Below are 12,032 nucleotides of genomic sequence, written 5' to 3' on the forward strand. Positions count from 1 at the left end.
CAAAATTCCAAGCCTGTGCTTTATAGACTTACTTTATTAATTCTCGTCCCTCAGATCCAATCAAAAATTCAATCAGCCACTGGCATGCCTCGCAACTATTTGAAAGCAACCTTTCGATGAGGGTAATCCATTCTCCAGTGTCCATCCTGCAGTTTTTTTTTAAAAAATCTCCAGTTGTTGAAAGGTTCAACACACGAAATTGATAATTAAACACAACTTTAAACAGATAGCTCAAAACTAGTACAATACATAAAAGAGCAAATGTAGTACCTTCCAGTCTATGTAAAAACACAAAGAGCTATATGCAAAGAGCTATATGATTCCAGAGATGAAGTGTTTGTCTTATGAAGACAGTGAGCAATTTAGGCCTATATTCTCTGGAGTTCGGAAAAAAATCTAGTTGACATATATTGGATGTGAAAGGGGACAGATAAGGTGAATGTAGAGAGGATGCTTCCTCATATTTGGCAATCTCGAACAAGACACCGGAGTTTTCGGATAAGGGATAGCAGATTTGAAACAGAAGAGACATTACCTCTCTCAAAGGGTCGTGAATCTGTGGAATTCACTACCCCAGAGTGTGGTGTCTGCTGGAACATTGCATAAATATACATAGCAGATAGTTTTTAATTAGTAATGAGTTGAAGGGTTACGGAGAACATGCAGGAAAGTGGAGTTGAAGCCAAGAGAAGACCAGCCATGATCACATTAAATGGTATAGCAGGCTCATGGGTCTGAATTGCATACCAGCTCTTATATTCTTATCATCTAAAATAAAAGGCCCTTAGCTACTTATAATTCATATTAAAGACTTAAGATGAAGAAAGCAAGAGCAATCCATCCAAGTTTGCAGGTAGTATAAAACTTGGTGGGGACAGCGAACTTTGATAGCAAATGTGCTGCAAAGAGCTTAGATTGATTAAAGAAGTGGGCAACAAATTCGTTTGAAGTTATTCATAATGGGAGGAAGAACAGCAAAGCTGAATATTTTTGAAAGGGTGTGTAACTCGCAAATATTGATGTTCAAAAAACCTGCATGCACTTGTATAAGGAACAGAAATTTAGCGTGTAGGTGAAGCAACCAATTAGGTAGACAATCGAATGTGCACCCTTATTGCAAGGGTATGGAGTACAAAAAATAACGTCTTGTTTGTATAAAGTGGGATCACACCTGCTTTGTGTAGTTTTGATCTCCATAACTAAGGAAGTTTATGAGATTAGTTCCTGGAATGAATGAGGAGAGATGTTGGCATAATGGTGCTGTTCTCACTTTTGTTATATAGAAACCCAGCTGATCTCTGAGGAATTAGGTCCAAATCAATTTGAACGTATTAAAATTAAAAGTATAGTGATGACAATGAAATCATTATCAACTGATGTAAAAACTCAAGTGATTGATGAATATTGTTTGGGACAACAAGTTTACCATCCTTACCTGGCCTGGCCTGTATCTCACTCCAGACCAATTGACCAATGTGATTGACACTTAACTGCCCTCTGAAATGGCAAGCAAGCCACTCAGTTGTTTCATACCAGTAAAAGTCCACAAAAAAACAAATCAGATAGACCACTGACATCAACTTAGACTCCAGCAAGGGCAACAGCAAACTTAGCTTTGTTGATCCTGCAAAATCCTCTTTATGAGGTGAAGTTCCAAATTTGGGAGAACTATTACACAGACTATCCCAGAAGCAGTCTGACACAGTCATATGCACAGAATAATAATACCTTACAAGGTCACAGATATCACACCCAACCTTGGATCTGCCCTGTCCCAGCAGCAGGACAGAACCAGTAAAAGTGATGGCATAATCAGGAGATTGGCTTGGAGTGCTGAGCACTCCATCTCTGGGCCTCATGAAATCAGCTCAAACTTTGGCAAGGAACCTTCTTCTGCTTACCATAAACTGTAAACCCCATATCAGGTAATGAATCATTACTCCTCCATGTTGAACACCATTGGAGATAGCACTGAATGTGGCAAGGACATAGGATGCATTACAGGTGGAGGAATTTCAGTCCATCGCCAAGACTGGCTTGGCAGGATCACTACTGGCCAGACTGGTTGAGTCTTAAAAGCCACAGCTGCTGGATTAGATCTGCAGTAGGTGGTGAAGGAACCAAAACGGAAGAACATATTTGACCTCAACCTCATTACTTGTCTGCCACAGAAACATCTGTCCATGACAATGCCATTAAGAGTAAACAACGTAGTACTTGTGGAATGAACTTCCAGAGGAAGTGGTGGATGTGGCTACAGTCACAATGTTTAAGAGACATTTAGATAAGTACATGAATAGGAAAGATTTGGAGAGATATGCGCCAAGGGCTGACAGGTGGAACTAATTTAGTTTGGGATTTATGGTCATCATGGACTAGTTGGACCATAGAGTCTGTTTCTGTGCTATATGAATGTGTGTAGCTTCATCTTCAATTTGAAGATAGTCTTCATTATGTTACATGGCACTTTCACTGAGCTAAGATAGATTGAGCAGATCTAGCAGGTCAAGATTCAGAATCCATGAGACACTTGGATCATCATCATCGGTAGAACCATATTCAAATGCAATCAATAACATCATAGCCCATCATATCCCCCACTCTACCATTATCATCAAGCCAGGGGATCAATTCTCGTTCAAAGAAAAGTTCAAGAGCACATGCTTAAAGTAACATCAAACATACCTAAAAATGGAGGTGTCAACCTGGTGAAACTACAATACAGGACTACTTGAGTGTTAAATAGGATATGCAGCATGCGATAGACAGAATAAAGCTTTCCACAACCAGAGGTAAGATGTAAGCTCTGAAGTCCTGCCACATCCAGTTAGGAATGGCATTGGATAATTAAACAAACCAGTGGAGAAGGCTCCAAACATCTCTCCATCAATGATGAGAAAGCCCAGCTTATCAATGCAAAAGATAAAGCTGAAGCATTTTTGATAAGCTTGAGCCAGGATTGGCAATTGGATGATGCATTTCCACCTCCTCTGGAGGTCCCCAGCAATGTTGTCTGCTTTCAGCATTTGTACGAGGCAGCTCATCAACACATTCTCAACGGTAACTATGATAGTTCGATCGGCCAAGCCCACATCCTATGAATAAAGTTTTAAAAAAGGTTGTTCTACACGTGGCACAGAGTAAAGTGAGTTTCTGCTTTCAAATTAAGAATGAGGTGTAGTCTTGTTGATGGGGAGATTTGTGGAGCCTTCTCCACTGAGTTGTTTAATTGTCCAATATCATTCATAACTGGATATTGCAGTACATCAGAACTTACATCTGATCCATTGGTTATGGAAAGCTTAATCCTGTCCATCACATGCTGCTTTTACTATTTAGCTTGACAGACTAGACAGAGATTGTTACTCCTGGCCAGGGAAACCCAGATCACAAGGACACAGCTGAGCTAGATAAAACTTTTGCTCTCTCCAGGAATCAAGGAAATTGGACAGCAGGTGTGAAAGTAGAGTTGAATCAAGAGGTCATCCATGATCTTTATCAATGCTGCTGCAGACTGGATGGGTCATTTAGCCTATTATTACTCAAATTTCATATATTCTTATAAAATATTAAACAAACATCGTGTGCCACGATGGCTCAGTGGTTAGCAGTGCTGCCCTACAACACCAGGGACCTGGGTTCAATTCCACCCTCAGAGGGTCAGTGTGGACTCAATGGGCTGAATGCCCTGCTTCCACACTGTAGGAATTCTATTCTATTCTTCAAGTGAATGGCACGGTGGCACAGCGGTTAGCACTGCTGCCTCACAGCGCCAGAGACCGTTCAATTCCCGCCTCAGGCAACTGTCTGTGTGGAGTTTGCACATTCTCCCAGTGTCTGCATGGCTTTCCTCCAGGTTCTCTGGTTTCCTACCACAGTCCAAAAACATGCAGGTTAGGTGAATTGGCCATGCTAAATTGCCCGTAGTGTTAGGTGAAGGGGTAAACGTAGGGGAGTGGGTCTGGGTGGGTTGCTTTTCCAAGGGTCGGTGTGGATTTGTTGGGCTGAAGGGCCTGATTCCACACTGTAAGTAATCTAATCTGATCTAAAATAAGATTTTCAGGCAAGTCAGATCTTTGGAGTACTCAGAGAAGATAGTGTGTGTATTATACTAAGACTGGTAGCATTCTGTCAAGCTAAATTGTTAAATTTTCCTAGCTTTCCATAAAATTATGAACCACAATTCTGAAACGTTGTGGTCTGAACTGCCCATGTGCATCTCCATATTTAATTACTGAATGTGGCAGGAAAAGTTTGGGCTAGCTTTCCAACCAGAACAATTAGACCAGCAGGGCATTCACACAAATTAATGAAAACTGACATCAAAAAGATCTTAAGAAGAAAATATTTATTCAGGAAGTGACAATGCTTGGGATGATCTGCCAGATAACCAACTACAAAGATATAAGCACATCTTCTGTTTTCCTGTGTTCAAGAAATGAAAATCCAATTCAAGAGAGATTAAAAATTTGTTTTCCTTTTGACATTCCTTTAAAAGCAGGTTAAACCATTATGATACTGATGGCAAGATCAGACCTGTTGGTCAAAAACAATTCTCCAACTGTCAGGCTTACGTGAATTGCATAATTGAGATAGTTCCAATTCCACAGACCATGCATGAACATAGATTTCAGAGTATGATCACACTGGGGACAGAGGAACATAAAGTGGAGTTCTTGGATGATTTACCAATGTAGCATTGACTCATACAGACCAGGAGGTCTCAAGTTCAATCTTCCAGCTGAATAAACTAGCAGAACATAGGAGTGCCATAACTAGCCACAACATCCTGAGATGAGAGCAAATAAAAAAAATTACCCAACGCTGACCCCTTCACTGGATGAATACCGGATGAGAATAAACAGACATCTGTGATTGAACAGTTTTCGTGTTAAACTCCCATTAAATCAGTTCCAATTATTAATAGTCTCAGTTCATTTTCATACCTGAGCTTTTTCTTAGTTCGCAAATAAGTCTGGAAGAGGAATTGGATAGCTAGTTTCATGCTGACTTTCGCCATTGTCTGGTACATAGGGTGTTTCAGTTTAGTCTACAGGGAGAAAGCACATAGAATGATAAAAACTAAATTGTAAGAAAGTTAAAATTTTAGGAATTAAAGTATCAAGTGAGCTAGATTCGAAGTGATACAGGAGTAAAAAAGCACTGTGCTTATACAAGCCCCCATTTCTTGTTCGGCTTTTGATAATTTGCTGATACTTGTTTAAACAAGCAAAGATGGATTTCCTTGAGCAGTCTGCCTGCTTTACAGCTTAATCACTATTTATTGTCAGCATTGGTTAATGACACTGGCCAAGGCATGCACAGGATGTAATGCCCACCAAGAACTATGTACATACTTTGATTAATTTAAATATTTAGTTTCAATTAATCAGAAGTTTTATTTTTTTAAAAAAAAAGTTGACTAACTGCTACTGCAGATACAAGCAAAATATGGAACTCATACACAGGTTAAACAGGGGGAAAAAATTACATTGATGAAAGTCTGACCATGGTCTCAGATTGTCTCCATTTGCTTCACAACTAATCAACAGTCGTTGGACTTCAAAAATAATTGTGTAGTAAACACAGCAGCTAATTTCACACAGTAAGGTCCCAAAAAGTAGGTTAACCTCTGTCTCAACAAATAAAATAAAAAAAACTGAAAGCCCTGCAAATCGTGTAAATAAGAAACAAAAACAGAAATTGCTGGAAGAGCTCAGCAGGTCTGGCAGCAAATGTGGTGAAAAATCAGAGTTAATGTTTCGGGTCAAGTGACCCTTCCCCGCAGGACAAGATCTAGAGTAGTATGTGCAGTTCTGGTCTCCGTTATAGGAAGGTCATTATTAAACTGGAGAGAGTTCAGAAAAAAATTACCAGGATGTTGCCAGGAATGGAGGGTTCTAGATAGAAAAATTGAATATGCTGGGATTTGTTTTCACTGGAGTGTAGGAGGTTGTGGGGTTCCCCTTTAGAGGTTTATAAAATCATGAGAGCAAGATTTGAGAAGATTTGTAGCTCAGGTTGAGATTCTGGCCGCAGGTTTGCTCACTGAACTGGAAGGTTCGTTTTCAGATGTTTTGTCACCATACTAGGTAACATCTTCAGTGAGCCTCCGAATGAAGTACAGGTGGTGAAGCTCGCTTTCTATTAAAATGTTTGAGTCAGAGGGAAATGGGTTTGGGTGGGTTACTCTTTGGAGGGTCGGTGTGGACTTGGTGGGCCGAAGGCCCTGTTTCCACGCTACAGGGAATCTAATCTAATCTAATCTAATCTAATCGCAATTATTAGTAACTAATAAGTAACATCAATGTGCTGAAACTATTTATGATAGATTCTTAGCCTTTTATCAATGTTCATTAAATTGCATTCTGTTGAAGGAAATTGTAGCTTCAAGTGTTACAAAATGCATTCTTATGTTATGGTTTCACTGTTTCAAATAATGTTCAACCCCCAACAGGAAAAAAACAGAAGACACTTTACCACTACCTTCTTAAACTATGTGACTTAACTCATGCTACACTTTGGACTGCCACAGGAGTATTTAAGGCACTCGCACTACAAGTCAAACACGACATGACCAACATTTACTAAGAGCAGCAGCAGTCTTCCCATTAAGCTGGCCTTTGCTAGCTTGGATAATTTCACATTTAATTTGCAGCTAATGGCTTGAGTTGGTGCTGGAAAACCAGGGGCAGATTACATGTCTCATGCAATCTTAAAATTCTACTGCCACCAGTCAGAAGAGGATACATTTTTTAACCTTTGAATGAACACAAATATGACAATGGTTAAAAAAGTCCATTGCACAGATCTGCCACTTTGAGGTATCACTAAATGTTTCTGAAGGGATTGTTGTTTGTAAGCCCATTGGGTTAACAAAAATCTTAACCAGAGGAACAAATCTTCAGCAAAGATTTAACACAATACACATTGTAATCATAACCGAACACTGGGGCCAAGGTTTCTGTGCAGCAATCAAAAAAGCTAATGTCTCTCAATTTTTAAAATTTATAAATTTCCAAATCAATAATTGATGAATGCATGAAATATAAGCAGGACTGACTATAGAACACACTCATTGCAATTTATAAGAAATGTATTTTTTCAAGATGAATTAAAAGCGCAGTTTAAGTAATAATATTTAAATGAGATCTACCGTTCTTTTCAAGATCCCCAGCTGTACAGCAGACATGTTTTCAGTGATAAAGTTGTAAGACTGCTTCATTTGACAATGGAGGAGTTAAGAACTAGAGTTGCATGCATGACATTATTAGTATTTCTCAATCACCAGTTCGCTTGCGTTTTGGTTTTGATTTACAGGTTTTTGTGGGGTTGGGGGGATGGGGAAAAGGCAACTCATGAACTACGAGGCACGTACAATAAATTTTAGTTCCATCTTCAGTTTACTTGAACAGCTGCAGTTCTGGCAAGAGGGGAACTAAAACCATATGGTGCTATTTTACTTTGGTAAAAATAAGCCAAGTCCATGCTGTAAAGGACCATGAATTCTGGTATACTTGTTTTTGAAGGTTTTCAAGGAATGGTGACAATTAAGGGTGGTATTGGCCTCTATACTGATATAAATAATAGTGATACTAATGTTGCTCGCTGTTATTTGTTAACAAACTTTATTGCAACTTCAGGTGAAGAGCAATGAACAGTTAAACCTGGACATGCAAACACTTCTTTGCAAGTAGCACTGTTCTATCATTTAGTTTCACAAAACAGCACCTTGTGGTCTGCTTCACCACTAAACAGCACTGAATGGCTTGAAGGTACAGTATTTGCACAAGGACTGCAACTGCTCATGAAGTCATTGCCATCATCTTCTCAAAAACAACCAGGAATGGTCACTAAGCGTTGGACTAGTGAGCAATACCACATCACATAAATAAACAAAATTGAACACCAGAAACCAATTACAATCACCACACAAATTTAAGTTCGGGTATTTATTTGCTAAACCAAAAGAAAAATCTTAATGCAATGTGTTGTTTCTGATACAGATGACATGTCATTTTCATTGCCTTTTAATGGTATAAGGGCATTAAGTTTCTCTCAGCACACTACCGCATATACTTCAAATATGGATTGGGTTTATAATAACCATGGACTTGCCTATGAAAACAACATTTTGCACTGTAAAGTTTTTGGGAAGAAATCTGAATCATAATGGATAGGTGAAAGGGATTTAGTTTATTTTGGGTGTGACAGCTAACCAGACAAATCGCCAACAGTACCTGACCACAGAAAAGACACTCACTGCGTTGAGTGAAATCAAGGAAAGCATGAAATTGAAGTAGTCACTGTTGAAAACATCTCTGTTTTTCATGAACTTCAGGTTCTCATCTCGTACCATCTAATAGAGACAAAAGGACACAGACTACATGGTTACAGATGTTTCCACTAAAGAAATAATGTGAAGCGTTCCTGTTACCAATGCAAAAACTGATACAGAGTTTGGAAATTATGCAGCTCTTGTTGTAACTGACGATTAATAAACACAAACACAAATAGAGCGCATCTTTTCAGGGAAATTCTTTCTTTTCAACGTTATTCCCAAGCCCCTCACACAAGATTAGAATTAGGCATGTGGAAGCTGAAAAGCCAATCCACTTTTAATGACCTGACGCATAGTTTTCTCTGTGCACTCAATAAACAGAATGACATACAAGGAATACAACATCAATAAGTACATTCTAAAAATGCTTTCAAAGTGTGAAAGCAACTAACATGTCCAATTTGGAAGGAGGCTTGTGAGGAACATAGACACTAGTATCAGTAACAGTTCAGTCAAGGGCTTTCTGCACAATTAGATTAGATTAGATTAGATTAGATTAGATTAGATTACAGTGTGGAAACAGGCCCTTCGGCCCAACAAGTCCACACCGACCCGCCGAAGCACAACCCACCCATACCCCTACATTTACCCCTTACCTAACACTACGGGCAATTTAGTATGGCCAATTCACCTGACCCTGAACATCTTTGGACTGTGGGAGGAAACCAGAGCACCCGGAGGAAACCCACGCAGACACGGGGAGAACGTGCAAACTCCACACAGTTAGTCGCCTGAGGCGGGAATTGAACCCGGGTCTCTGGCGCTGTGAGACAGCAGTGCTAACCACTGTGCCGCCCTCGAATAAGTTCCCAACATTATCCTTCACCCTTAATGAGCACGTAAATTAAGTTAGGTTTTCTAAAACAGTGAAATATCTGGAAGAAAATAAAGCATGTTACTAAATGAGTACAATAGATTTCAAGCAAAATTTGGATTTTTGGGGACAAAATTCATAGGTGAAATTTCCAACTGAAAAATTACAAATTAATGCATCAACATTCTATCTTAACCCTCTGTCGCTCAAATAAACCTCGCAGTTACTTTTATCTCATCTGAATGACGACCGTACAATAACAACATTGGCAACAAACCACAGCACATTCTCGGTCACGTTTTGGTAGTTTCTGATATCAGTTCAGGCTGCACACAAACACTCAAGGCTGGCACATTCACCAAGTTTAAAACAGACAGTCAGCTCAACAGCACTAAAGTTAATCATTTTTTCAGCTTTAACAATTTTGTAGGCATTTTGACCATAGCATAATTTTCAATCATCAACTGCTCAGTGGATACTCCTAGCGTTCCATGTCATGGAAAGCTAGCAAATAACTGATTTCTTCCTTGTAATTCCTCTCACTTTCTGCAGGGCAAAGATATGGGCATGGGTACCAGCATGGGCCTCAGTTATGCCTATGCCTTTGTGAGGTAGATGGAACATTCCTTGTTTCAGATCTGCTCAGGTTCCTCCGCACAACTTTCTCCAGAACACTGATGAAATTATCAGTGTGGCTTCCTTCTCTTGTTCTCAACTGGAAGGATTTATCAATTTTGCTTCTAATGTTCACCCTGCCTTCACATGCATTTGGTCTATCTCCAACTCCTCACTTCACTTTCACAATATCCTTGATCCTTACATACTATCCCTCACCTACTTATCAGCCTCTGTATCCAAAGAATTGTAAGCCATCATTTCTGTCACCTCCAATGGGATGCCACAACTAGTTTACTGATTTCACAAAATTGGAGGTGTAATGGACAGTGAAGAAGGTTACCTCAAGAGTACAACAAGATCTTGATCAGTTGGGCCAATGGGCCAAGGATTGGCAGATGGAATTTAATTTAAATAAATGTGAGGTCCTGTATTTTGGAAAAGCAAATCAGAGCAGGACTTATACACTTCATGGTTAGGTTTTGTGGAGTGTTGCTGAACAAAGAGATCTTGGAATGTAAGTTCAGAGATCCCTGAAAGTGGATTTGCAGGTAGATAGGTTAGTGAAAGTGGCATTTAGTATGCATGCCTTTACTGGTCAGTGCACTGAGCATAAGAGTTGAGATATCATGCTGTGGCTATACAGGACATTGGTTAGGCCACTGTTGGAACACTGTGTGCAATTCTGGTCTCCATGCTATGTTGCGAAACCTGAAAGGGTTCAGAAAAGACTTACAAGGATGTTGCCAGGGTTGGAAGGTTTGAGGTACAGGGAGAAGACTGGGGCTAATCTCCCTGGAGCCTCGGAGGCTGAGGAGTGACCTTATAGAAGTTTATAAAATCATGAGGAACGTGGACAGGGTGAATAAATAAGGTCTTTTCCCCAGAATGGGGATGTCCAAAACTAGAGTTTAAAGGTGAGAGGGGTAAGATTTAAAAGGGATTTAAGGACAGCATGATGGCTCAGTGGTTAGCACTGCTACCTCACAGGACCAGGGACCCGGGTTCAATTCCCGCCTCGGGCAGCTATCTGTGTGGAGGTTGTACATTCTCCCCGTGTCTGCATGGGTTTCCTCAGGTGCTTCGGTTTCTTCCCAAAATCCAAAGATGTGCAGGTCAGGTGAATTAGTCATGTCAAATTGCCCATAGTGTTGTGTGTATTAGTCAGGGGTAAATATAGAGTAGGGAATGGGTCTGGATGGGTTACAATTCAGAGGGTTGGTGTGGACTTGTTGGGCCAAAGGGCTTGCTTCTATACTGTCGGGAATCTAATCGAATCTAAACTTGTTCAAGCAGGGGTTTTTAAAATCATGAGGGGAAGGAGAGGGTGAATAGTCAAGGACTTTTTCCCAGGAAATGTGAGTTAAAAGCTAGAGAATATAGGTTTAAGGAGAGAGGATAAAGGTATAAAAAAGATGTAAGGGTAAACTTTTTCACGCAGAGGGTGGTGCGAATATGGGAATGAGCAGCCAAAGGAAATGGTGGCGGCTGGTACAATTACAACATTTAAAAGACATCTGGATGGATGTATGAATAGGAAGGGTTTAGACAGATAAGTGCCAAATGCTGGCAAATGGGACTAGATTAAATTTAGGATATCTGGTTGGCATGGATTGGTCTGTTTCCGTGCTCTACAGTTCTATGACTCTGACTAGGCATGCATTCCCCACCCCTCCCCTCCCCCGTCAGCATTCCACGTGGAGTGTTCCATCTGAGATAGCTTGGCACAGTCCTCCTCCACTCATTTTATCTCCCTCATCCTCATGGCATCTTACCATATAATTGCAGAAGGTGTAACACGTACCAGTTCACTACCGCCTTCCTCATTCCAGAGGTAATTTCAGGTGAAGCAGTAACTTACCTCTACTTCATTCAATCTTATAGGATTGCAGGGTATTTTGGGACCTCCTGTTGCTGAAAGGTGCTAAGTAGATATCCTAGAATTTGTGGATATATAGTCATAGAAAAGAAACAGACCCTTCGGTCCAACCCGTCCATGCCGACCAGATAAACCAACCCAATCTGCCAGCACCCGGCCCATATCCCTCCAAACCCTTATTACTCATATACCCATCCAGATACCTTTTAAATGTTGCAATTGTACTAGCCTCCACCACTACCTCTGGCAGCTCATTCCATACACGTACCACCCTCTGTGTGGTAAAGTTGCCCCTTAGATCTCTTTTATATCTTCCCCCTCTCATCCTAAATCTATGCCCTCTAGTTCTGTACTCCCTAACGCCAGGGAAAACACTGTCTATT

At 40.3% G+C, this 12,032-nt stretch overlaps 1 protein-coding gene across 3 annotated transcripts in view; it reads right to left on the bottom strand.

The window, feature by feature from the left end:
- Positions 1 to 12,032, bottom strand: part of usp24 (ubiquitin specific peptidase 24) — a 185,558-nt gene that overhangs the window by 35,104 nt on the left and 138,422 nt on the right. For all 3 annotated transcript variants that reach the window (XM_043699013.2, XM_043699012.2, XM_043699014.2), the window contains exons 52-54: positions 8,264 to 8,359; positions 4,947 to 5,050; positions 33 to 146 (exon numbers count right to left, since the gene is read on the bottom strand). In XM_043699013.2, the coding sequence (XP_043554948.1) occupies positions 33 to 146; positions 4,947 to 5,050; positions 8,264 to 8,359 (314 nt within the window). The remainder of the gene's footprint in view (positions 1 to 32; positions 147 to 4,946; positions 5,051 to 8,263; positions 8,360 to 12,032) is intronic.

This window comes from Chiloscyllium plagiosum, unplaced genomic scaffold (assembly GCF_037043375.1).
Source record: "Chiloscyllium plagiosum isolate Xiang-an unplaced genomic scaffold, Cpla_swu_hap1 HiC_scaffold_9, whole genome shotgun sequence".
Classification (NCBI taxonomy): domain Eukaryota; kingdom Metazoa; phylum Chordata; class Chondrichthyes; order Orectolobiformes; family Hemiscylliidae; genus Chiloscyllium; species Chiloscyllium plagiosum.